General features: G+C 43.6%; 3 protein-coding genes across 4 annotated transcripts; 2 read left to right on the top strand and 1 right to left on the bottom strand.

Annotated features, from left to right (window-relative positions):
* Nucleotides 1-44: 44 nt before the first annotated feature.
* LOC144115228 (seipin-like) lies at nucleotides 45-10,932 on the top strand. 2 transcript variants are annotated; one of them, XM_077649507.1, is made up of 9 exons: nucleotides 45-549; nucleotides 740-815; nucleotides 953-1,028; nucleotides 1,240-1,307; nucleotides 2,241-2,375; nucleotides 2,509-2,606; nucleotides 3,270-3,469; nucleotides 5,417-5,500; nucleotides 8,284-10,932. In XM_077649507.1, exons 1-9 carry the CDS (start codon nucleotides 362-364, stop codon nucleotides 8,427-8,429), a joined length of 1,071 nt encoding a protein of 356 aa, XP_077505633.1. In that variant the 5' UTR covers nucleotides 45-361; the 3' UTR covers nucleotides 8,430-10,932. The 2 variants fall into 2 exon arrangements, with proteins under 2 accessions (XP_077505633.1, XP_077505634.1); XM_077649508.1 differs by having other exon boundaries at nucleotides 8,235-10,932.
* Nucleotides 3,478-25,974, bottom strand: LOC144115234 (fumarate hydratase, mitochondrial-like). The gene is made up of 4 exons (XM_077649517.1): nucleotides 25,702-25,974; nucleotides 19,734-19,855; nucleotides 13,425-13,509; nucleotides 3,478-3,609 (listed from the first exon to the last, which is right to left on the bottom strand). The coding sequence occupies exons 1-4, from the start codon at nucleotides 25,808-25,810 to the stop codon at nucleotides 3,599-3,601; spliced, it is 327 nt and encodes a 108-aa protein (XP_077505643.1). The 5' UTR covers nucleotides 25,811-25,974; the 3' UTR covers nucleotides 3,478-3,598.
* On the top strand, nucleotides 21,530-23,475 carry LOC144097958 (uncharacterized). Its single transcript, XM_077630551.1, has one exon. It carries the CDS (start codon nucleotides 21,581-21,583, stop codon nucleotides 22,544-22,546), a length of 966 nt encoding a protein of 321 aa, XP_077486677.1. The 5' UTR covers nucleotides 21,530-21,580; the 3' UTR covers nucleotides 22,547-23,475.
* Nucleotides 25,975-26,553: the final 579 nt, after the last annotated feature.

Below are 26,553 nucleotides of genomic sequence, written 5' to 3'. Positions count from 1 at the left end.
AGCACGGCCGCGTCTGGCCGCGTTGTCATCATCGTTATCGTTTCTTTGTAATTTATGGATGGAGAAGACGTAGTAATTGCTGCTGTTCGTGCAAGGTGGCTATGAACAGAAAACTTAACGTATTCCTTTTTGCCTCTTCCGTAGTTCGCATTTCGATCACTACGTAACTAACGGCACGATCAATCACAACACTGCCACCCCACCTGAGCAGTACCCAAACAAACACGCGTGTTATCTGTGCCGATCTGTGCGTTGCGGTATCAGCCTGGGCTACCTGGGCGGCTATGATCGCCTCCGGGTTGTTGCGCGGGAAGCCGTCGCATATCCTCATTCTGCTTTCCTCAAGCGAAGTGACCGCGGCATGATCTTCGCGCTGCTCAAGCTGCCACTCGCCGTGTTCGGTGGCGTCCGGCAGCTCGTGTCTCAGTCGTTCTTCGTGGCCGTGCTGTTGTCGGTGATAACATGGACGTCCATACTGCTCTACGGCGTCTTCTACTGGAACTACATTCCTAAGTCGTCGCACGTATTCCCGGTGCATCTGCATTTCGAGTGAGTTTGGCGCCGAGTTTTGTCTTTTCTAGTTCGACCAGCGCGACCTTGGAAGTGTGCGGAGTCGTAGTACCTCCCCACTACTCGTCTCTACGGCTGTTTTGAGTTCGGGGCTTTGGTTTCGGAAGCGTGGCTGATCAGAGTCATTGACGTGTCGCCGTTTCCGCGGCGTCTTAAACGCTCCCTGCAGGTCTAAAGCATGTCCAGGCGGCTACTGTGACTACCCTGTGGCCAACGTGACCATCGTGAGACCGGGGCAAGACGACGTAAGTGAAGACGCGAGTGCATTATGCAAGTGCGCGGCACGGACACGTATTACACCATTACACCCGCCGTTATCGCGTGCTGGGTGCGGATTTCAAATTCCGCGATGACCGGATCTGTCACTGTGTTATCGTTCCAGTACTTGGCCAGGGGTCAGAGGTACAAAATCTACCTGGAACTTGAAATGCCGGAGTCCGAGGCCAATCAAAGGATAGGTGAGGATTGTATCGCCGTTGATTTTCTTTTATTCGCTCGTCGCTGTAGTTAGCAGCGGCAGACAACCTGCTTATCGAGCCGCATGCATCCTATCGAGATGAACGCTCCTTCAAGTGCTTTTCAAGGAGCCGAGAGAAAAGGAAGGGTTGTGTGAACTGCCAAGGGCCGGTAAAAAAAACTTTTCCATTCTGTCTGGGCACACATGCGCAGGAATGTTTACAGTCCGACTCGACATGATCAGTGAAGATGGAGAAGTGTTGAGGTCTACGCAGAGATCGGTAAGAGTCCCCTCTTATGGGAATCTTATCTTCCTCACATGCTCCTCCCTCTCTGCCCATATATTTCTTCCTTTTTCGCTTTTGTATGTTGACAATAACACTCATAATAGCTTGCTCTGCTCTGTCATGGGTCTACCTGACCTGTTGCATCCCTTTCCTGTTTACATTGTTGCTTTTGTAGCCATCCTCCCATTCATAGGCTCTATCCCCTGTATTTTGCTATTCTTTCTTTGAGTATTTTTCCGCTTTCTTCTCTACCATTGCACTTTTATCTCCCTGTCCAGACACCCTTGCATATCGCATTGTACTGAGAGCACAAAGACAACAGATACTGAAGGACCCGGAGGAGTGGAGCAACCTGTGCAGTCTGGCTCCTTCCTTCGTGCACTGCCATGATTCTACTCCAGTCCTCTAATGATTGAAACTAACATGACTTTTTCCGACATCTGTATTGCTATTTCACGTACAGCCTCGTTCAAAAGTCTTCAGGTCATATGGTTTGCTTTTCACCGGTTTAATGCAGCACTCGCAGCACCTCCAGGCTGCAGAAAATCTTTGATGTGAGGGCAGTGGTTCTGCTCGCCCTACAGAGATTCGGAGCTTCGGGATTACCTTAGGTGCCACGTTACACAACTGGAAAGCAAACTGTGTGACTTGAGAAAGTTTTTGACGCTGGCTGTAGTGCATGGTCCATGTCTGCTTGTGGGGCACAGTTTGCATTCGTGTGTGGTCTTATCATTGCTCTGTCTTTTCTTTTTTGGTAAGCATGTTTCTACTTGACTCTTGTGCTTATAAAGGGTACCTAATGTTGCCAGTACGCATTTGTGCAAGGTGGCATGAAAAGCAGCTTTGCATCCTCGCCTGTGGTGATCAACTTTAAAAGTCAACGTAATCTTCTGCCACATTCCTTTCTCCTATCACTCTTTGTAACAGGGTGTCCTGCGGTACAAGTCGGTGCTAGTCAGACTTTTCTCAACATTGTTTTACATTCCAATGCTCCTTCTTGGGTCAGCAGAAGAGAAGCAGACCGTGTCAGTCCTGCTGTTTGAAAGATACATGGAGGATTATGTAAGTTGGGCACTGTGAAACGCCTTTCCTATGTTTTTTTGCCAAGTTATCTGAGTACTCGTTAAATGTTCCGTATTTAATTTGTCATGCGCGGCCATAGACTAACAAATAACTTTTTGTTGTTCACTTACAGGCAAAGCCAGCAACTCAAGCAGGCATAATGATCCGAAATAGTCACATTGAGGTCTACACAGCGACACTGAAAATATATGCAGACTTCACAGGATTGAGGTGAGAATAGTTCTTGTCAGTGGCATAAGACACTGGTTATATTTCCATTTCAGCTTGTATTAGTTACGGTGTTGGACCACTAATTTGAGGTTTGTGTCACAAATCTGCCCCCCCTTCCCCACATTTTTCTTTAACATTTTGTATTCATTAGAAAAGCTGATTATAGTGTAGCCAGTATTGGTGTCACAATCCTAAAAAAAAATTTAACGAAACTTTTTTTCACGAGATATATATAGTGATTATTTATTTAAAATAACAAAAAGGAAGGTAAAAGATGTTTGCTCACCCCGGCATCTGCCATCACTAAACGGCACCTGAGCTGGGGTAGCGGAAATATAGGATAGCAGGCAGTTTGAAGAAGTGAAACAAAAGAGGTGAGGGGATAGCAGGAAAGAGGCACGAGATGCCCATATCATGTTTTGTGGATGAATATATTTTGTTTGTTGCTGGCATCTTGAACCACAAATTTTGCCACCACGTCAGGCTAATAGTGCTTACTCAGCTAAACGATAGCTCAGTCAAATGAGTGTTAGTGAGTTAGTGTACAGCGTAACAAATCTCCACTGATGCGCTGCTTTCGTCCCTTCATTGCTGCTTGACACTGCGACCATTGATCAGTAAACGTGCCTGCATAATCTTATAATTTGTGGCAATGCTGGCCAGGTACCTCCTCTACAACTGGCCGCTCACATCAGCTGTGGTGGGCATATCAACCAATTTCTTCTTTGTGAGCCTGGTGGCGCTGCTGTCCTGGAACCACCTGGCTCCAGCCAAGCCGAAGCCACGCCGATCCATAGCTGATAAGAAGAAGCATCCCAGCAATGGAAAGAAAACATTGGAGGAGCAGGTCGACGCGGCAGAAGGTACGTGGCAGACATTCCCAGAGCGCACCGAGCTGGAGTGGGACCCAGATGAGTGCACTTGGATTTGTGATGTGGGCTGTTTGGAGCTTGCGAAGTAAGTGTGCTTGAGAGACTTGTCTAGCTGTTGCATCATTTGTCACCTGAAATTGGGAGCATAGTAAAGTAAATATTAAGTTATGGTGTGTCAGTGTTGTAACTGCGACTTGGCCCTGATGTAGAACAGAAATTTTACAATTTGTCTGTTGTTGACAATGTGAAGAGATTGTTGCCAAATGAGGTACACCAGTGTTTATGCTTTAAGGTGTGAACTAGTGTACCAACTTGTTATTCCTTCCATGTTTCACTGTTCATCGTGCTTCCATTCTAGACCCCATGTTGAGTTTTGCACACTGCACGGGGTGTAAGTATACTAGTGGTGGTGTTTATGCATTGCCTCTCAACACATCTTTTTTTTTTTTTCATTGAGGGTCTGGTAAAGCTACTAATGCAGGTTGTTGCTCCAAGTCACTAGAGGTTTATTTTTGTTGTAATCATACTTCACAGAAGGATGTTGGCATTGTTAGAACAGTGAATCATTTTATGGCATGTTACACTTTGTCCTGTGTACAAAATTATGTACACAGCAGTTGAAGGAACCTGTGCAAATAACCATGTCGCGTATGGTCCAGAGTGATGAGGGATGTTTGAGCCTCAGGGTTTGCCTTAAGTCCTTCAAGCTTGAAATTCTGTAATTATTTTGTTGTTAATGTTAGGACTGTTAATGCCAGGACTGTCTTTCATGATGTAAACATGTATTCCTCACTAGTGCTTTTCAGCCCAAGTGGTTGCTTTCTAGTCAACTTTGGTTACAAAGAAAGTGTCACATGTTTCGCTTGTAGGGAGTTTTGTGTAATAAAATCTATTTAAACATAGTCTCTGGCGTCAGTGGTGAGATTAAATTGAACTCATGAGGATGATTACACCAGACTTCCACTAAAGCTCACCTCTGGGTTCAAGACTTTGACCACTCCCATGATGCACAAAAATAAAGACTTGCATAATTACTTATGTACTCCATTTTACACTGTTTTACTTTCATATATGCTGCAGTCATTAATGGCACTGCTGTAATAAACTAGAGGGCATTAGCCTTTTAAGTTCAGTTCTGAGGGCTGGTGCTAACAGCTTTTGAAATCTGTGCATGCTGCAACTAAAAATGCAGATGCTGGCAGTATAATAAACATCTGCTGACAACCTGCTCTTCACGTCCTCTGTGTGTGCATGTAGTGACAGATAACTGCAATTAATTACAGTTGTGACAAGAACAGCAGTCTCGAGTTTCATAACAGAGGTTGGCAAGCATCACCATTATAAGAACCAAATTTTCATTTTCATAATAAGTTGCTCAGCATCTTTATTACATAACAATTATGTAACAGCACAAACATTGCATTTTGAAAGGCAAAAATTTTGCACAGAAGTATGTGTGCATATTGTTCAGTTTAATACCCTTTCAAGAAAGAGGATGCAGTTCTGGTTTAAAACTCTTTCAAACTTATTACGAGTGCTCTGTGTAGCATCCACTTTCACTGTGGTGTGATGTGTTAGTATAAGCACTCAGTCTCACTCTGGAAGATGTCAAGTGTTCTCTACTCAAGATCATCCCAGTGTTTAATCACACCACCAGTAGATGAACTTGTATGTGGCGCTCACAGTATTCACATATTATGGACAGGACAAATAAATTGCAATCTACAAATGCCGGACGCAGGCGCCTTGGACAAAACGGCAAGCCTATCTATCGTGTGTTGCAAGATGTAAATGTACGTGGAAAAATTCAGATTATGCTGGATTAATATGAAGATTGATCCTAGTGCTGATTAGAAAAGTTGCTATCTTCTAGAGCTTTGAAGCATGCGTATTACTTCACATGACCAACTAACAGTCTCGCATGGCCCGCATTTCCAGACGACACTGCCAGTGACATTAGCGGCAACCAGCCTGATCTTATCAAGGAAACTGTGGAGGCCAAGAAAGTCCGAAAGAGGAAAGGCAAGTTTTATTTTTTTTTCTCTCTCTTTTTCTCACTTGCAACATTTACCATGGTAGCTTTCATAAGAAAAATTAGCTTTGTATAAAAGTGCACTCCTTCATGTTCTGAACCTAGCCATCTGCTGTTTTTATACTTTTGTTGCTATGAAACTAGGCTGATACACGAATGAGAAGCTGTGACAAAATGATGTAGTTTGGTTGAATCTGTGTGCCAGTGACAGTGTGTCGCTTAGTAATGGTGCCTTATGCAAAATAACTGTTGTTGAGCCAGCACCGCACAAGATGCCTGGTATGGTAGGTGTCGTGTCATTGCTGTCAAATTATGTCTCCTTGCGACGTCACTTGTCTTGGTTGCCAGCACTTTGGTCTTCTACTGACATGTTAACCCTTTTTTTACCATGGGAAAATGGGCAGTTTTAAGGTTGTGTGCATGAATTTTTTTCCCCCTTTAATTTAAAAAAATTTCTTTATTGTAGCACATCATAGTGCAACTAATAAATTGTCTTTTCAATGATACAAAGAAAAAAATCGGAATATGTGTTGCTTACAAAAGAAAAAATCTTTGACAAAATTTCAGACACTCACAAAAAATCACAACAATATTAAACATCTCCGGTCAGGAAATAAAAAATAAAAAATATAGAATATAGGTTTCGTGCATTGCTATGTTAAAAATGAGTACAGCGGAACCCCTATATAGTAAAGTCACTTGGACCAGCAGAAATCTTTCCTGTATCAGTTATTGGCGATGGCATGGCTCTGAGGATGCTCTCTGGGTACTGACTAAATACAAAGTGCTGGCTTATCAAAGAAACACTCAGATATACCTTCCGTCCTGCTGTTATCGATCGCTTATGTGATTACTTTCTTTCAGTTATCCCGTTTTTGATTTCGTTATGTCTTGTAATGCATTTGCACAAATACAACGCGACTACGAATATAACGCTAGTTTGATCCCATGTAAAAACCAAAGGTCTGCATGAACACGGCGTCGTCTTCCGCAGCCGAAGCGTCATTTAAGGGGCAATGGTTAAGCAAGGTGCGCGACACAGTCAAGCGTGGCAAATCCGCCCATGCAGTGCCGCCACTGCCGTGCTGCGAACGTTCGCCCCTTTTCTTCCCGTCTCTACTCATCACAACAGTTTTACTAGCTTTCCTTTCTCATAGAACCGCGCCACCTTCTTTCAACGTTCATAGCCAGCTTTACTTTTTTTTTTTTTACATTGCGCGCTTCGAAAAGTTGGCTTCTCCTCGCGCTCGGGAGCGTGGTGGTGAAGCCATCTCAAAAAAAAAAGCGCCGTTTTATCGTGTTTGGTATGCATTTGCCTCCGAACTTTGGCCTCGCGGTCCCCGACTTCCTGCGTGCCGCGATGTCATCACTCTGCGGAAAGTACGTCGCCACGGCCAGGCACTCTTTACTATAGCCATTTCTTGTAAAAAAAAAACTTTCCTGTTGACGTAATAAAAAATGTACAGTTGGAAGGTGAAATGGGACTGCAGTTTCAGTTTACTATATCCGAGTTTACTATATCCGAGTTTACTATAGCAGGCTTCTATTGTATTAAAAGTCACAGAAATTTTTATGCTATACTTTCAGTCAGATAAAAAAAAATATCAGTTGCTCGCTCAGTGTGCTTTGGGCTACTTATACTTAGCCCCTGGGCTGTACTTGGACCCAGGGCTGTCTTGCAGGTAACTGTGTCCGCTACACTGCTGGTGGCACAGAATTGTTCAGAACGTGGCCATTACCTCCAGATAGGTCCTGAAAGCAGTGAATCTGCTCGGCAACAGAGAAACAAAAGTTACAGACGGGCACGTGTCGATGGTCGGGGCTAGGAGAAGCAATCATCTCTGTCCGAATTAAAATATTACAAATGGATGTCATCTTTTTATGCAAAGTTGTTGCTTGCACCTACATAGTTATGTGTCGATGCTGCAAAATCGTGAGGACACTATCACTGCTGAGCAGGGTCAGTGCGAGAAGAGGGGATGCCACCTTGGGTGCCATGCTTGCGTGATCGCTCCGTGTTGACAGCTCTCGTGCGAGGTTTAAAAATACTCCCTCATGCAGCTGATTAAAAAAAATGATTCCGAAACTGAAGTACAGTCCTTTTGCAACATACAGATTGCCGTTGTTTGTCCAGAAGCGGCCTGGATTACTCAGATAGGGCATTCTGTGCCATCATTCAAATTGAACAATTTGAATAGGTGCAGTATGAAAGATAAGCACTGCCCTAATTTCTTCATTTCCTATGAAGCTGTGACAATAGGACTATGTACTGGACCTTTAGTGGCTGCTATTTTCCGCAAAAAAATTGTCCAATACCGGTAATTTGCTTTCTGGTTATCAGTTTACCTATCTCTTATGGATTAAAAGTGTACACAACAAGACTCCACTTGCTTGTGCACCTACAGTCATACGATGCAAGATGAAAGAATCCAAACTATGTACTACATTTTACAGGCTTATTTTTGTGAGCCATGTAAGCAGCAGCAAATATGTACCATGACTGGTACCTTGTCATAAATTGCTCGAGAGATAATTTTGGTTTTACTGTACACCACACTTGGGGTTTAGAACGCACGGCATCTAAGGTAATGATAATATGGTTTAGGCTTTTGTAGGCATTATTGGAAGCACAGTTTGGGGCTGAGACTCATTTATGCGATGTCCTTCTATCGAGCGCTTGCTACTGGCTGCAAGATGCTATGATTATTTACTTTTGACTGGCAGATGCTTGGACTTGGTGGAACTAATATGACAAGGCACCTCCTTCGCGCAGAGCTTGATGAGAAGACTGGGAAGACGCTGCGGGAGCTCTTTGGAGCCACAACTCAGGGGAGCGATGCTAGCCTGTCCTCTCTCGACGGTGACCAAATTGCAAGTGGCGACGCTAGTCCGAGGAGATTGGAGAAAGAGCCGACATGAAATCGACCCGTTCTGTGGGGACTCTCAAAGCGATTCAGGAAGGCTGCACCTCAGCTGTGATATAGTTCCTTGCCAGTGCCACCAGTTCTTTGCGGCAGCACTGTTGCCTTCTACGATTCCTGGAATATCCATTCCTTGTCTCTGGGGTTCATTGTGCCACATCCTGGAGCCAGCCCAAGTTTTATCTTCGTGTAAACCAGTGTCTGTGCGTGATCATCAGTGCCACACTTGCAGAAATCAAACTTTTCGTAATACTTTGGAAAAATATGACAGTAGGCACACTCCATTTTTTCCACTACACAACTCTGACCATTTCCTGGTGCGTATGTGTTTTGTTAAATGGAGTCTGCAAGCTCCACATGTTCTGCAATCTGCAGGTGTGAACTGATAATATGCAGTTATGAGCATTATGTGCGCCATATACAATAGGTGTCAACTAGAGTTCTTACGTGTTATGGAACTGGAGTACCAACTCTGTCACCACATTCAGCAGTTGGGTGCTACATGGAGTGTGTCAGCAGTGAATTCAGTCAGTGTGTTCTAGCCATGTAACTGTAACAGACATATCCGAAGGCAGCAGACTCTGGTGTGTGTCTTGTGTCCAGCATACTTACACACTGTGTGTCACTGGTTAGACCTATTGTATAAGTGGAGGCAGTTCCAAGTTGCACATGATATCCCACAGCAGTGGTTTCCCATACATTGAACATTTACGGGTTTGTAGTTATTGCTGGTATATAAATATACTATACAGTATACAGCCGAACCCCGCTACAACGAAATTCACGGGGTGTACGAAAAGTTTCGTTGAAGCGGTAATTTCGTTGTGGCGAAATCGTCCCAAAAAACTAAGATCTGATTGCACTATTTAAAAATATCATTTATTTCCGAAAAATTCGGTCATCTTGGCTTGCGTCCTTTTAGTGGACATGAGCATCGTGGTGCGAGTTTCACACTCGGCCAACAGTGCATCGCGATGTTGTCGTCACGCGCACCAATGAAAGCACAAATGGTGTCGAATGTGTCCCATCACATGCAATGCAGACGGCAGGGCTGGTGCATCTTGCATGTTGCTCTCGTCTTAGGACGAGGCGTCGTTGTGGCGGGCCTCTTCAATTATTGCTTCATCGGTTAGCTCCTCGTGTGCTACCACGTCCGCATCAACGGCGATGTATTCATCGAGGTCGACATCCGATATGACAGACGATATTGAATGGCGTCACCCATTCGCACTCGACGTACTATGGGGAACACATCGATTCCAGCAAGTGTTTTCGGTGAAATTAAATGCCATGAACATACGGACGGGTAACGTTATGCTTGTTTGGTCATAAAATAAATGTTAAGCCCATCTCCACTGAACAAAAATTTCATTGAAGCGGAAGCACACCTGAAAAGATAATTCGTTGTGGCGAGAACTAGCATGCATTGTTTTCTGTGGCTAGCTGACGAAGGATCTGAAATATTTCGTTGAAGCGGGGTTCAACTGTAAAGGCAACACTATCATGGCTATTTGCTTGCTTATGTCTCAATGTAGCACAGGGTGACCTTGTCTGAGTTGTGATGGCTATGTTTTACAAATTTTACAAATTGTGTTGTATGCCATATCATAGCATTAGAAGCTATGGCATATTTACAGTAGCGTTGACATTTGCTTGCTGTTTTTACAAAGATCATTAGACATTCTTGAAGTGACCCTTTTTATCTGTGACTAAAAAGATGGACTTGAGTGAAGTTCGAGAAATGTCCCACACTGTGGTGCAGTCTATGTTTAGTATGAAGTTGACGTTCATTATAGGTTCCGTACTTTTGACTGGCACTCTCTTTCCATGTATACTGCCTGGCCTTCCACAGTGGAGTCAGCTATTGCTTTCTTAAACACACTCTGCACTAGGGCTCTCAAGTGCGTAAATATCCATGAGCACTTCTGTCGAGGTTTTGTATGTTGTGCATCTGGAAGCAGGCTGTCATTACATGTTGATAGCAAGTCACTGCTGTCGAAATTATCTTTATATCTGAAAAGTTTTAATGAAGTGAAATATGCCACACTTTTGTCTGCTTTTAAAGCTATGTTGATTCATTTCTGTACACTTTCCTATTTCTTTGTCAATATGTGCATACATAGTACTTTGCTTGACTGTGAATCTTCAGAATGGAAGTGACCTTTCCTAATGATGGGTGCTCCGCATAAGAGTCGAACCGATATTCTGAGCTGACTTTTGTAACTTTTATTTAGATTTCCTCTTGCCTTCTCTTTTAGGCATTTTATGGCCAACTGTAAGCCTTGTGTCATCAAATCACAGAAACATTTGTATTATATATAGTGCACCATACATTGTGATTATATTTCTCAGTAGAACAATGTGATAATGATTTTAATTTTAGTCAAGCACTGGGGAGAGGTGCACGTCATGTGACATGCAAGCTCAGAAAGGAATGCGTTGTATTGAAATTTACGAACACAGTATGTGAGCTAAATGAGATTAAAAGCTTTTTAATTGCATCTGTGCTGCCCTGTCTGACTCTTCCTTCTCGCTTTTGAAATAGGAGAAAGGTGGATGGGCTGCTCTAACTACAAACCCTGCCTGTTGAGACACCCATAAACAATTACAGTTGGTCTTTTGGTCTTCCTAAAGTTGTTCAACACAGAAGCCAGATGAGTTGGACGGTGCGACAGAGACATCCCTGCCTGCTTCCCAGTGCTTGGAGTTGTGAACACACACACAGGAGATTTCTTAACCCTTTAACTGCCAACCCTGAGCTGTACTCGTCATGAGAGCTTGTACCGATATCACCAACGACGAGCCACACTCGTCGGGCCCGATTTTCCGTTGTTTCCGCCGCCAAAGATGAGTTACGGTCATCTGTTGCTTTGGTTGCAATTGTCATCCCTAGAAGGCTATGAAAAACTGCATTTTGCGCCTTTCACACGTTTTTTCTCTGCTCAAATGTGCAATATTTGGCCTCAAATTCTTTCTATTGTGTGAATCTTCAAGCGGCTACAATTGCAATTTGATTGTCTACACTGGCAAGGGGATAGTAGAGATAACCGGAGATGAAGCGATGGGTACCAAGGTGGGGATGGACCTTATGGGAGCCCTTTCTTGACAAGGGGTGCACCTTGACAGTTGACAGCTACTACAATTCTCTAGAACTAGCTGATATTCTTCTCAAGCGGAAAACTGATGTCAATGGAACAGCTCGTCCCGGAAGAAAGGACATGCCTCCGTTCAAGAACATCACTTTGAAAAGAGGCAAGATTGCCGCCTTTCATCATGGGAAATGCCTCGCCCTCCAATGGAGAGATAAGAAACTTGTCACAGTCCTAAGCACGATTCTACAATGCAAGATGTTGTCAGCCGCAGGAATGGACAAGTTTCTAAGCCCAAGATTGCTCTCGACTACAACACAACGGGTGGCGTCGACCGGTCAGACCAAAACCTGTCAGCTACAAAGGGAAGAAGGTTTACTGCAAGAATATGTTTCATGATTTTCTTGGCATAGCTATCTTCAATGCCTTTGCCTGTACAAGAAGTCAGGAGGAAGACTGAGCCATCTGGATTTCCGCGTACGACTTGGAGAGTTATTACTTGAGAAGCACCTCCACAACCTGGCCAGAACAGGAGCAGGAGCAGATCCGACTGCTCTCTGACAAGGATCAAAGGCTGACACTTTCCCAGAAAAATTCCACCAATGCCGAAAAAGCTGGAGCCTTCGCGGTGATGCGTTGTATGCACACATGCCCATTCCAAGGATGCAGCAAAGAAGCCATGCAAAGAAATGTGAATGTGATGCGAGGACAGCCAAGTTTGTCTTCGTGTAACACCATGCTTCGAGATCTACTACACAAAGAGTGACTATTAATCATGAAAACTTGTTTGCCTGAAGACGAAACAACCTCTGTGCACTTTTGTGTGTGTGATCGTGTTTTGTATCAAATAAATCCTCCGAATTTCAGTACGTTGTGACCAATTACCAAGGCATACTTTGAGGGAAAGCTGCCCTCAACAACAGCTTTTGTTTTTTTAGTTTTTGTGCTAATTCTAACCAGAAATCAATGATGTAATATATATTCAGAATCAGAATTGCATGGAAAAAATTGACAGCTTTAAAAAAATTAGTGATTTTGGTATGTTTTTTGGGAGTTAAATTGGTGGTTGAAGGGTTAACATGACTTCTTCGTTTACATGTCAAATAAAACTGGTGCCCAGCACCTTTATGAAACACCAGATTTAACATATTGCCGACCCAGCCTTTGTATCCAGAAAGCTGCCAGGAACCACAGTGTGCCAGTGTGTAGGCAGTCTTGGCATAACAAGCTCCGGTGATTGCATGCTCACTCCAACAATGAAATGTAGGGGTGAAATACATCTTGTAGTCTGATCACATGTTCACTTGGACCCCAACATGTCCTTGGGCATGTTGGGGGTCGAACTCCTCTGCCATGAGGAAGCCCAGCTCAGTAGCAGTCCCTTTGAGGGTGGAGCTCTCCTTGTGTACCGTCTTGGCGATCTTGGCACTTTCATAGCCAATGTGTGGGTTCAGCACCATCAGCAACTCTTTGAGAAGCTTGGAAATGCACTCTTTGAAATGGCATGGGAGCAATGGCTTAATAATGGTCAGCATGGCTGTCTAGGCCATGCTTAGCAAGCAGCACGTCAGTTCCAAAACAGTTTCCCTGCACACTATAAAATGCACAGTGCACTTATGATGCACTATCAGCAAACTTACCTTCACAAATCTACATCATCCATTGCAAACTGAAGGAGGACCTATTTTTGTTATTTCTGTGTTAAAGGTATTGAAACTGCTGCCTTATTCACTTTCTTGTGCTAATCTGAAATGTGTAACTGCTTTACAGCGACAGCTGTTAAGCACCAGTTCCTGGGTTTCGCGTCGTTGTAGTAGTAATGTCATAATTGGTAACCGAGGAACTTATGACGTGAGCACAGGAATGCGTAACCTGTGGGTGGTTGCCACCAGGAGGGTAGTTACCATGGGAGGAGGAGGGTTTGGCGAGACCAGAGGAATCGCCAATCGGAGGGTGGTTCCTACGGGAAGCATCCAGAGGGTAGTTGCCCTGGAAGGAGGAGGAGGAGGGTTACCATGGAAGGAGGATCCCAGTGACAACACCAGATCCCAGGGCTATCTGAATCATAGTTAAATATTTCCGGTTATGCAAACTCATTAAACCTTGTGTTCAGCAGGTTTTCTTTATACACTAACTCTTCACAACCTGTTCAGAAATTCTAACCAAGTGCTTCCACTTTCTCATTCCTGAGAGGAAGGCTGAGGTCTTTATTTGATGTGTCGGGAGCCTCGAGATCCTTACTTAGCCAATGATGGTCACTGAGGCTACCTGACCCTTTCGAAAGATTTTAGTAGTAGCCATTTTTAAAATTTCTTACTTTGTCATCACTGTGTTGTAGAAACTAACATTTTAAGCTCTCTACACTACCAATGGTTTTACACATTTCTATAAAATTCTGAAGAAAACATTTCTTATACCTCGAGCTTGGCGCATGACGGCCTTATTTGTCTCAGTGCCATAGAACCCAACACAACAACATAGCCAGATATCTTAAAACCTCTGAGTACTTGTGAGGAATGTCCGTGACAATTAAGCCCTTATTTTAGATATCCTGACACGTTATCTGGTGAACAGCCCATTTGGGTGATATTACGGACACTAACTTTTATGCAATTCTTTCTCTAGAAATGTCCCAACACGTTATACGATGCATATCTTGTTCAGGTGGTATTACAGACATTTGCTTGAATCATGTCTCATTATGTTTGCATAATGTCCATGACAAAGATAGCAAAGTGGACTTAATTTTTTTCTGATAGAGGATATCTGCAACATGATCCATCCATTTTCATTTCTTGTTTCTGTCCTCGCAGATTCATAATTGAAAGAAATAATATTGCTTAACATGTGAGTGCCACTGGCTCTAAAAGGAGGGTATTAGATTTGGAGTATATTAACTCATGGAAATTTTTTTTTTCTGTGTATGTGTGCTCAATATGTTGGTGCTACACAACTTCTGGTTTGTAGCATTTTTGTACCCTGATCTGCATTTTGCATATGCTTGTTGTTCAGCATGTTCGCCATGACAGTGTGTGATGCTGTGCAGATTTTACCCCTAAAAACTCTCAGCAGTGGGCCAAGCAACTACACCATTGTAATCAGCTGTAGTATTCTTCACGTCTAAATCATAGAAAATGTAAATTAGACTGCGAATATTTTTCACGTGGCCCAAGCCAGTTTTTTCTCTTGGCCTGTAAAAGCCCCCAGGGAAATTTACCATTATTCGACCAATATAACCATATGTCCTTGTTAAGGCTTATGAAAATCCTCAGGGACTTCCTATGGGCCTCCCTTGGATACAGAAAGTGTGGCCAAAACGATATATGAGGGATGTCCGCAGGAATTTCCTGCGCTTGCTGGGGATATCCACTTGTCTTTTTCAAGATTTTGCAGGGACGTCAGTGTTGTTACTGAGGTGGAATGGCGAGAGTGTAGCAAAAAGTAATCGGAGGGTGGTTACTGGGGAAGGAGGAGGAAGTCCATCTGCGGTCGCTGCTGCGAAATGCACCCCCTTATTTTCACCTTAATATCACCTTATTTTTATGTCCCAAAGCTACACAGGATACAAGGCACACTATATACAGTGAAAGGCTCCAGATTCATATTGAACACCTAGGATTCCCTTTAAAATGCACTGAAACCTCTGCACATAGGCATTAAAACATTTCTGCATCCATCAAGAAGCAGCCACAGTGACTAACAACCAAACCCACAAACTCCTGCTCGACAACAGAATGCCACATCCAATTAGCAACTGCTGAGGGCAAGGAAGCTTATGCCCTAAAACAATCTGGCTATGGACTCAAAATACACTCAGGGCAGTGGTGGCCCTGCTTGCTGATGTACTAATACTCTGATTACGTGTCCAAGCCTCAGTTCATAGGATGGACACATTCATGTCAATTCTAGCGGCCACAGCTACGGAAAAGTGGCGTTGCTGAGCAGCAACTTGTGCTTCTTGTTTTACGCTTTACAGTGCGTAGAAAGTGAACTGAGACTTAAGTTAGTCGTGCATAGAAAATCTTTCTGGTACGTAATCATCATCAGCCTAACAACGTCCACTGCAGGACAAAAGCCTCTCCCATATCCCTTTAGTTACCCCTGTACTGTGCCAGCTAAGGCCACCTTATCCCCAGACACTTCCTAATCTCATCTGGCCACCTAACTTTCTGTCGCCCTCTGCTACGCTTGCCTTCCCTTGGAATTCGGTCCATTTCCCTTAATGACCATCGGTTATTTTTCCTTTGCATTGCATGCCCTGCCCATGCTCATTTCAAGTAGGATGTAATTGCCTTGCATTTCTTCCCTGGCCCACTCTGCCCTCATCCTGTCTCTTAATCGTATACATACATCCACTATTTTTGTTTCCATACCTTGATGCGCTATCCTCATCTTAACTGCAAACCTTTTCATCAGCCTCCAAGCTTCCACCCCACAGGTAAGTGATGACAAGATACAACTGTTGTATACTTTCTTCTTGAGGGATATCGGTAAACTGCTATTCACCATACGCGCTCAACTTTATTCTTATTCTCCCGGCTATTTCACTCTCGTGGTCCGGGTCAGTGTTTACTACCTGCCCTAAGTAAATGTATTCCCCGACAATTTCCAATGCTTCGCTACTTATCGTAAACTCTACATATTCATTTTTTAGACTCACCATTCGGCTTTGCTTGTCTAGGTCCTTGACCAAGCTTTGCATTTCATCTGGAGCTATTTAGCCAGGAAATGTCATCAGCTAATCACAGATTACTAAAACATTCTTCGTGTACTTTAATCCCCAACTCTTTTCAATCCAATTCTGTGAATACCTCCTGTAAACACACACTGAACAGTACTAGAGAGATTGCATGCCCCTGCCTCACACCCATTGTGATTGGGATTATATCACTTTCCTTATGGTGGGCTATGGTGGCTACACAGCCACTGTATGTATTCCTCGGTACCTTTACATGTGCCTCTTCTACCTTGGTTATGCAATCCCTTTGTTACTGCGGAGGTTTCTTATGAGACAAATACTTTCTCGTAATCTATGAAGGCTATATATAGGGGTTGGTTGTATTCTGCACACTTTTCTGTCACTTTATTGATGGTGTGAGTATGGTCTCCTGTCAAGTAGCCATTTTTAGATTCAGGCTGGACTTTTGGTTGACAGAAGTCTAAGACTGCTTTATTCAATTAGTGATGATGATGATGAATTTCTATGGTGCAAGGGCAGCTTTGGCCAAAGAGCGCCATGACACAAGGCAATTTTCGCTGCACAAGGTGGGGTCAAAGACCCATTTCCCAAGCATTTCACCCTAAGAAGCCGAGCACCAGGCAGGGGAAATTTGGTGCCCATTGTATCACCAGTGGGTACCTGGCGGCACCGGAGATCGAACCCTGCACCTCCCGCATGCAAGGTGGATGCTCAAACCAGTAGGCCACCGCTGCGGTGTATTCAATAAATGATTACCCAAGCAAGTACCTTGTAAGCACTGGACAGTACGCTGATTGGTCCATAGTTATTCCAGTCCTTGACGTCCCTTTCTTATAGACTAATATAATGTTAACATTCTTCCGAGATTCTAGCTGGTCTGCTCGAGGCCATGAGGCATTATGTATGTGGTATGTGCAGTTCACCATCCCGAAGCAACACATGGGCTATTAGGGATGCTGTATTGGAGGGCTCTGTAATAAATTCAACTACCTGGACTTTTTCAATATGTGCTGGCATAACACAGCACACGGTTTTTTTTTTGCATTTTGCCTGCATCAAAATGCAACTGCTGTGGCTACGATGAAACCTGCGACTTTGGGATCAGCAGCTGAATGCTAAAGCCATTGAGCCGCTATGGCGAGTAGATATGAAACCGTTATGTTTGCAGTCAGGGCTGAGGTGAAATGAACTCATCTCTTCATCTGCCTGTGAGACTGCATCTGCTAGCTTGGGATCCAAGCCATGCTCCTTGCTCACGATGGCAGCAGCTTTCTCGATGCCAAAGACCTCAATGACTGGGTCTGGGAAGAGCAGGTAGGTAGTCCCAGCAGCGTGCCACTCAGTTTTCTTTAACACACCTTTTAAGGCCCATCAGGCATTACAGAAGCAGTGATTTCACCACTGAAGTGAAGTGTTGTGTGATGAATGCTACTCAGTAAGGCACAGACCTTCCTTCCAAGCACTCCTGATGTTGTAACAAGTAGATTCCAAGCACTGTCAACAATTGTGCAAGCAAGGCAGGAAATGGGCAGTGGTAACTATTAGTTTTCTTTGAAAAAGCAGATTAATCTCAGCTAATCAAGCAAAACAAGTGCTCCAGCTCTGAGTCATTGAATAGTAATCCTCTTCATTCCCTCTGTGTTAACCACTATTTAATAGACGATGGCCTCTTCTCTATAAGTGAAATTTTTAACTTGGGCATTCCAAGCACCTATGCACAGGCATAAAGGAAGTTCCTATATTTGGCAATTCTTTATAGAACCTAATCTTTCTTCTTATGCACACATTTGGAAGCAATGAACTTAATGACATGCAATCCATATGTGCTAGCATACCTAGTGCTTTGCAAAGGTCATCAAATGGTAGTCTCACAAGAAGACAATGAAAGAAGAATGGCTTGGTGTTACAAGCTTAATTTGCTATTTAAAGAGGGCCTAGGGGCATCTCTGTAATTATGGTTCAGACAGAACATAAGAGCATGAAGGGAGAAAGAGAGTAAACCTTTATTAAGCAAAGAGAGAGGATGAGCCAGCGCAGATGGTGAATGCCGGTATCTTCTTGGTCCCCATCCCTGAAGTGAGCATCAAAAGAAAGGGGGACATCTGTGTATTTTCTGCTTACACTGACTACAGTGGACTCATTAATCTAGTTATTCGAATGGACATCATCAAGTATATATCAAGAAGATGTTCCCCATAATTCAAACTCCGCATCGTTCAGACAAATCTTTGCTCTCCATTGAGTTCAAATTACCAGCAGTCTCCAGAACATTTGAAAATGATAAACTTTCTGGTATTTTAGACTGTAGACATTGTGCTCCAAAAGACTGAAAAGACTCACATGCACCACAACTGGGAAAATTTCACATTGTTGTTTTCGTCACACTCTTTAGTGGGACACGTAGGTCTTGAAATAATAAAAAAAAATGCAAAAATTTTTATTTTGCAAAATAGACATATTCGGGATCAACGCACTCTTAAGTACCTGCTTAAAAAGTTTCAAGGTCTAAATTTGACCCCCAACTACTGAAATATCTATATATTTCACAACTACCCAGCCCGCAATTAGCGATTTTGGAGCGAAATGTGGCAGAACTTCGCACCTGTCGCCTCCCACGACTGTGTCCCCATCTTGCTTTTGTTTGATAGTTGGGCCCCTTCCCCACTCCTGGTATTTCTCACTACTATGAAATATTTTTGGAATGTCTGCATTCTGCTGTTTTTTGAGGCCTCTACAATGACCTCCGAATCGCTGACGTGTGGACTTCAAATGCGATTTTCTCAGCTTCGTGTTTTTTGCCAACATGCATGACTAGCCTTACGGAAGTATTTATTACGTGCCTATGGTGCAATTTCAATTCATCTTATACCGTTGAATTCAGAAAGAACTAAACTGTGGACCTCTGCTGTTTCTGTGTGGCTGAGTCAAACATTTCAAATTTTATGAACTTAATGTCACCTAACTATACTAAATAATTATGGTGCCTTTACATAATTTAACATTTTTATATGATGACGTACTTCAACAACAATATAATTATCATGGCTCCAGATGACAGGTCTTTGGCTACAGCCTCATTTCAGTCAAAACCAAAAATGTAGAAAGAAAGTATCTTAAGGACCTGGAAGAATTTACTTAATTAGGCGTTAGTTATTTTTCTATAATATGGGAACTAATTGAGATATACTGAAATTAATTTTTCTTAAACAGGAAGAAGAAATATATACGTGCTTGATTTCCTCGCAACACCTTAATAATAAAAACGTTCATTTCAAGACCCGCATCTCCCCTTAAGCAAAATGTGTCTCACTATATCTGAGTTGTTTAAGATATGAGAAAACGAGTCTGTCAGTTTAGATTTTATACAGGCCCTACTAGTAATGATGCATAGCATTGTGGTAGTAGGTGCAGAAGGCCTGTGCAAAAGCTTGCAACAACACTTTACGGAAAAAGGAGCATGAAGTCAGCTTTGAGAGTGCACATGTACTTTTCAAATCATGTAATTAATACTCACAGGCATCCTCTCGTGCTCTCTGCCAATGTAAAAGTTGAGCATGAAACGCATCGTCTGTGCTCCATAGTACTTGTCACTGGGCACCTTCAGTTCACCAAATGTGTCCAACTCAATCCTGAAGTCTACGTGCAAAGAGTGAATTAGAAAAATTATTTGGGGCTACCTACATTCTTACTCTTTTTCCTTTTATGGTCTCACAATATGTAATGCATGCTGGTAACCATTTAAAGATTTTGATTAGAACTTGCACTTCTGGTTTTAAAGAACACATGAGGCAAGTTCTTAAACTTAAGAGATTAGTACCAGAGTATGAAATAGCCTGCACTCCAATAATTAAAGCTGTGAGAGCGTGTCTTCCGGCATTGCAAGACGTGTTACTGGGCATTAAAATTAGAATAACTTGTAGGGTTATCAGATTGGGCCAATAATAGCCATACTATGCTACATTTTGTCCTAGTTGGTGTCAAACTTTTCCATTTCTCTATGTGGCTATTTCTGGGCTACATTTTTTTCTGTGCATATATAAAAAAAAGAAATAAAAATAGTCCTTATAATCTGCTCTCTAAAGAAAGTTTTTAGTGATTTCGTTAGTATTTTTCGGCCTTTGCTAGTGACCAATGCATCTGCGGAGCAGAGGAGCTATTTTCTCAGCTGAAGGTGCTGTTAGTTGGTAGCAAGCTTCACATGAAATATTACGTGGGCCTCGAGACATATGGGGCATGTGTTGTGTGGGCAGCACAACTGCCTTTATACAGAAGTGAAGGCAGAAATTGCACGACTTGTGCGTGCAAAGTGTGTGTGTCATTCCCTATAGCTAGACTGCAATGATGCGGTTGATGTGCTACACATCCACGCTGACTACCTTGTATGTGAAACTTTGAATTAGTCTGCACATTTTGCAAAAAAGCAGTAAGAGTACAAGGAAACATATGCCGCCATCACTTCAGACGTATTTGCTAAGAGACAAGGAGGGCTATATGTCATTAGCAGATGGATAAGATAGTTAAAGTAGCCGAAGAGTTCTAAACAATTCTAAATAGTGGCCAAAACTAGGATGTTGATTAGAGGGAGAGTACTATACAGCAGTTGGGACATCCGGCCACTAACGAAAGAGAAAGTAAAGAAAGCCTTAAGAGCAATGCAAAGGGGAAAAGCAGCTAGCGAGGTCCAAATAACAGCACATCTGTTGAAGGATGATTAGGAAATTGTGCTAGAAGAACTTCCTTCTTGACCACATCCTTGAAGAAAACGTGATAGTATTTGAAAGTTGGCCCACCCCTGAATATTCCAGAAGCCCCCCCCAAATTTTTCAGGTAGGCCCACCCCAGGAAATGAATTAAGGTAGATAAGAGGGGAATAGTGGGTGGGTTAATGCAGATTAGTTACAAGGTAAGGTGTTGGGCAAGTAGGTGACAGTATTCCATAACTGCAGCACAACATACGTAAAGTGACCAGACGTCCCGATTTAGGCGGGACAGTCCCACTTTTGCAGCCATGGTCCCGGTGTCCCACCGAGGTACTAGTGGGACGGCGTTTTGTCCCGCTTTGGCTTTCCCGAACGAAGAATGCAACGCGAGCAAGTTTATTTTTTTTTTTTTTTTGCTTTCCAAATCGTATGTTTTCGGAACGGCCTAGAAAGATACGTTGTCTCCATCACTAGCGGCTTTATCCGCTCTATCCGTCACAGTATGGCAGCACCAAGGCGGATTTGCAGCACTACCTGACCGTGGCCCCCGCAAACTCGCGTCTGCTTGCATGACTGGCTGGATACTGGATAGGCCGGACATAGTGTCTTTGTCCACTTTGTTTTTGGCTTTTCAACTTATTTCGTCGTGTTGCCGGCGACAATGCCGAAACGTAAGTGCAAATTCACGGAACAGCTGGGAAAAGAGTACCCGTTCATCAAGAAAACTAAGTCAGAGGCGGATGTGCGCTGTGGTGCATGTGGGGCAGACTTTTCAGTCGCTCACGGTGGACGTTCCGATATAGTAAAACACATCAGCTCTGTCAAGCACAAGCAGAGTGTGTCGGCTGCTGCTAGTTCCAGTGCAGTAACCCGGTTCTTCAGACAGGAACGTGCCGGGGAAAAGGAGCTCCAACTTGCTGCATCAGAGGGTATATTCGCCTTCCACACGATCGCTCACAGCCATAGCTTCCGATCAATGGACTGCACTTCAAAGCTTGTGCAGAAATTGTTCAGCGAAAAGTTTTCCTGCGCTCGCACAAAGGCAGAAGCGATTGCTTTGAACGTGCTTGCTCCGTCTGCAGAGGAAGAGTTGAAGACTGACCTGCAGGAGGCTAAATTTGTCTCAGTGTTCTGTGATGCTTCCAACCACAAGGATTTGAAGGTGCTCCCGATAATGGTGCGCTACTTCACCGCTGCTGCAGGAGTGCAGACGAAGCTCCTTGAGATTAACACCTTGCCAGGTGAGACTTCAGCAATGGTGAGCCAATATATAATGGACGCACTCGAAGCCAATCAAGTCACATCAAAGCTGGTTGCTTTCAGTGCCGACAACGCAAATTGCAACTTTGGTGGTGCTGCGCGAAACGGGAAGAACAATGTGTTCTCGAGATTGCAAGATTCTGTGGATCACAAGATCCTTGGAATTGGCTGCGCTGCGCACATAGTGCACAACACCGTTCAGACTGCTGCCGATTGCCTGCCATTGGATATTGAGGCCGTGATTGTGAAAATATACTCGTATTTTTACATTTACACGGTGTGGAATCGTTCAAAGAGTTTTGTGATTTTGCATCAGTGGAGTACCAGCGGCTTCTGGGCTATAGCAAGACCAGGTGGTTGGCATTGATGCCAGCTGTTGAGAGGGTCCTAAAGCTCTATCCAGCTTTAAAGGCATATTTTTTGTCGATAGACAAGTGTCCGTCTCTCATCAAGTCGTTTTTCGAAGACCCATGTGGAGAGCTCTGGCTCTATTTTCTGCATAGTCAAGCTGCTATGTTTGAATCTACTGTACTTCAAATTGAAGGAGTCACGAAGACAGCTGTGGAAGTCTACAGCGCCTTAAGCCAGCTGCAGACCAAAGTGCAACAAAGATATGAGCAATCATATCTGCCATCAAGTGTGCGCTCAAGGGCAACAGAGCTCGAAGAACAGGGACAAGTTCGAAGAGAACAGGTTGTAAATACTGTGGTGAAGTTTTATGCAACTTGCGCGTCATACCTCGACCGATGGTGCCAGCAGTTTGATGAGGTCAGAAGCCTTCTATGGGTCTCGCTTGTGTCATCTCCATGCTGGGATGACGTGCAGAAAACTGTAGAACTCATAACTTCAGAGTTCAATCATGTCACTGTTGATGAGAATGCCATGTTTGATGAAATCAATAATGTTTCACATTATGTGACCGCTGAAAAAATTAAGGAATGGAAGACGCAGAAAATATCTGTTGGTGAACGCTGGGTGGAGATTCTCGGGCACTTCAAGAAGAATGATGTGCCTTGTGAGAATTTGAAGACCGTGCTGAAATATTGCATGTGCCTGCCCGGTACAAATGCACCGGTAGAGAGGGTGTTTTCTCTCATGAACAAGATATGGACGGCAGAGAAGACACAGCTTAAAGTGGCGACACTAAAAGCCATGCTTGTGCTGAAAGTAAATGTACGCATGACGTGTGAGCAATACTTTGCGCACCTTTGCAAAAAGGAACATTTGCTAAAGAAAATACATTCTAGCCAGAAGTATTAAAGAAGGAGAAACTTTTCGCATGGGTTGATTTAGAAAAACGAAAATAGCTTTTGCGTGTTTGAAATAAAAATGTACGATTGAATGGTCTCTTCGTGCCTGCCTGCCTACTCCCCCCCCCCTCGTCCCACTTTGGGTTCCATAGAATATGGTCACATTAAACATACGGGACATAGAAGAATGGAACACGTAGGTCACAAAACAGAAAGGAACATGCAGGGGCACAACACAGCGCTGTGTTGTGCCCCTGCATGTTCCTTTCTTCTATGTCCAATTCATCACATTGTAGTTATGGAGTTAGGATTAGTGGGTGGATTAAGGTGTGAGAGTGGGTTGGGTTAGTATAATCCTGGCCGTTAGACAATTCAATCCTAGGCTAAAATCTGCTGCTGGTTTCCTGCTGGGATCTTGCTGGTTCCAGTTGTACTATAGTTTATTAGCGCATTCCCGCAGCTACTGAAACCAGTAGGTGTGGAACCACTAGCCGCTGGAACGAGTAGCTTCCATTATAACACTGAAACATTACATTTAATTCTGTTTGGATAAACCACTCATACAATGCCCTTTCATTTTCTAACTTTCTGAAACTTTAAAAAGCGTTAAAAGTAATTTCCAAAACGTTACAAACACACAAAAAATACTGAAAAACACTCACAACCTACGATAAAATGGTGATCAGTCATCCCGCAGAAGGAACACAAGTACAGCTTTAAACCCCACTCGAAAAGAAGGAACTAGAGAAACAATATTAACACTACACATAATTAACTTGCATTATTTGGAACCCTCATACTCATATTCTAATACCATACATAGACTCATGTTTACATATCCCCCATTATGTGTGTTCTACAGGTGTTAGTGAGGAATGATTATAAGCAAAACTCTCTCATTAAATTTGACAATATTTATTCAACTTTTAGTGCTCACAGTAGAGAGCTACAAGATATTCTGCTAACTGAAGAATATTATTACCACACAAAGAAAAAAGCTGCCCAAACAGAACAGCAAATTTTTTTTTGCTGGAACCAATGCAGCCAACAGAAAACGAGCTCGTTACCTACCCGCACCAGCAGAAAACCATGCAGTCAGCACCCTGCTGGAACCAGTACAACCAGAAAACCAGTATAAGCTTACAACCTGCTGCATAGAACCATATGTATGAGCAGCATAAAAACCAGTAAGTACCCTGCTGGAACTAGTACAACCAGCAGAAAATGAGTAGATTTCACGTTGCTTCCAAAAGGAACCAGTACAAACTAGTAGATTCCCATTCACAAATTTTCACCTGGGCTACAGACAGCCCAGCTAGGTGATAAATCCTTCGACATTGAAGGAATATATATGGTGCTCAACACTGCTCAACAAATATGTCCAGTGACCAGTGCTCAACTGGTGGGCGATAAACATAGAGGAAGGAAAGACAAATAAGCTCAGTCATTTAAGCTTCCAGCTGTTTTGTCCCGTGACGGCGCGTTCGCGTCTTGGGAAAATAAAATACTCTCCCGCTATGCAGCTTTTAAACAACTACTGAAGCGTTGTGTCTGGAACATTTCACAAGGTATGTGGTGCGAGTATCCACTGCAACGTTGTCGAACGTTTTTTTTTTTGTTATGGCAACACTGCAATTTAGTCCCCAGCAGCTAGCATAGACTACTGCTTAATAGCACATGCCCTTCTGCCTCAGCTTCAAGAGATGGTGATTGATGAAGAAGGCTCCCGAAGCATCGGAAGCGACCACAACAGTTTTGTGCTGTCATTTGGAAGGGAGGGTCCTACACATTCGACAGCTAGGGCACACCCAGAACATCGAAATGATTTGACACCGACAGAAATTGAAGACATTAATTGTGGCACTGCTGGAGAGCGAAGCTGAGGGTGTAGATGGGCAATCATACGAATACTTAGAACTCGGGATAAAAAAGGCAATAGCTTCAGTAAAAGCTAGCCGGCCAATCCAGAAGTACTCTAGAAGACCTAAACCATGGTGGGATAAAGAGGTCCGCATCCAATGCCCTAAAGCAACGTAGAGCTGCTTGTAGAGAGCTTCGACATGCCACACTGCAAGGCACACCTGAAATAATAGATAAGCTGTGGGATTTTAGATTTATGGCTTGGTTTATGAGGTTTTAACGACCAAAGCGACTCAGGCCATGAGGGACGCCGTATAGTGAAGGGCACCGGAAATTTCGACCACCTGGGGTTCTTTAATGTGCACTGACATCGCACAGTACGCAGGCCTTCAGAATAAACATCATTACTTGCCTGCATTTGGTGGAATTAGCGAGAAACTGTTTTCGGCTAAGAGTATAGTTTTTGCAGACTCGAACCAAGCAGACGGTCTCCCAGGCTGCGCTATCTGCCGGATGAACATGCAACTCACAAGCAACGACTTATCAGTTTTTAGTGTGTGCAGTGCTGTTGTTGTCACATTTTCAGTGCGGTATCTAGTAGCAGAAACAGTGATGTTTCTTGTGAGATTAATTCCGGCGGGCAGACGAATCTCATCTTAGAAGAGAGCGCGCTCCTCGCATCCACCGAGCCGACGTCGTTTGCCTCGCTGTCCGGCAGATGGCGCAGCCTGTGAGACCCGCTTTTAGTCTCGCGTCTGCAAAAACTACTCGGAGCCGAAAACAGTTTCTCGCTAATTCGACCAAATACAGGCAAGTACCGATGTTTATTTAGATCTCAAACAACTTAGCCGATAATATTCTACCTTGTGAGCGGTGTTTGCTCTAGATTAGACCAGTATTTCGCGCACAGGATTTTTTTTTTAAATCCGGCTCATAAAGGCATAAGTCTGTATAAGATTTTTATATTTGCCCTCATGGAACATTATAATGCGGCTAATACATACTTCGGCAAAAGCTCCGTCCAAAATTAACTTGTAGTACCAAACTAATGGTGTCTTCAGCTGACGGCACTCGTGGAGTTTTCTACGCACTCGTGCGGTACGTGCCCCACATTCGGCTGGATGCCACTCCATCGTGCAGTGCGTACGTTCGGCTGGGACACTGAGGAAGACTATTTAGGAGTGGAAACTCCGCTGTTTGCGGCGACCAGAAAAGGTCACAAGCCCGCGGAGTCACTGCTGGCGGCCTGGAAAGTAACTATCGC

This window comes from Amblyomma americanum, chromosome 1, assembly GCF_052857255.1.
Source record: "Amblyomma americanum isolate KBUSLIRL-KWMA chromosome 1, ASM5285725v1, whole genome shotgun sequence".
Lineage (NCBI taxonomy): Eukaryota > Metazoa > Arthropoda > Arachnida > Ixodida > Ixodidae > Amblyomma > Amblyomma americanum.
This window is presented reverse-complemented; position numbering and strand designations above follow the sequence as displayed.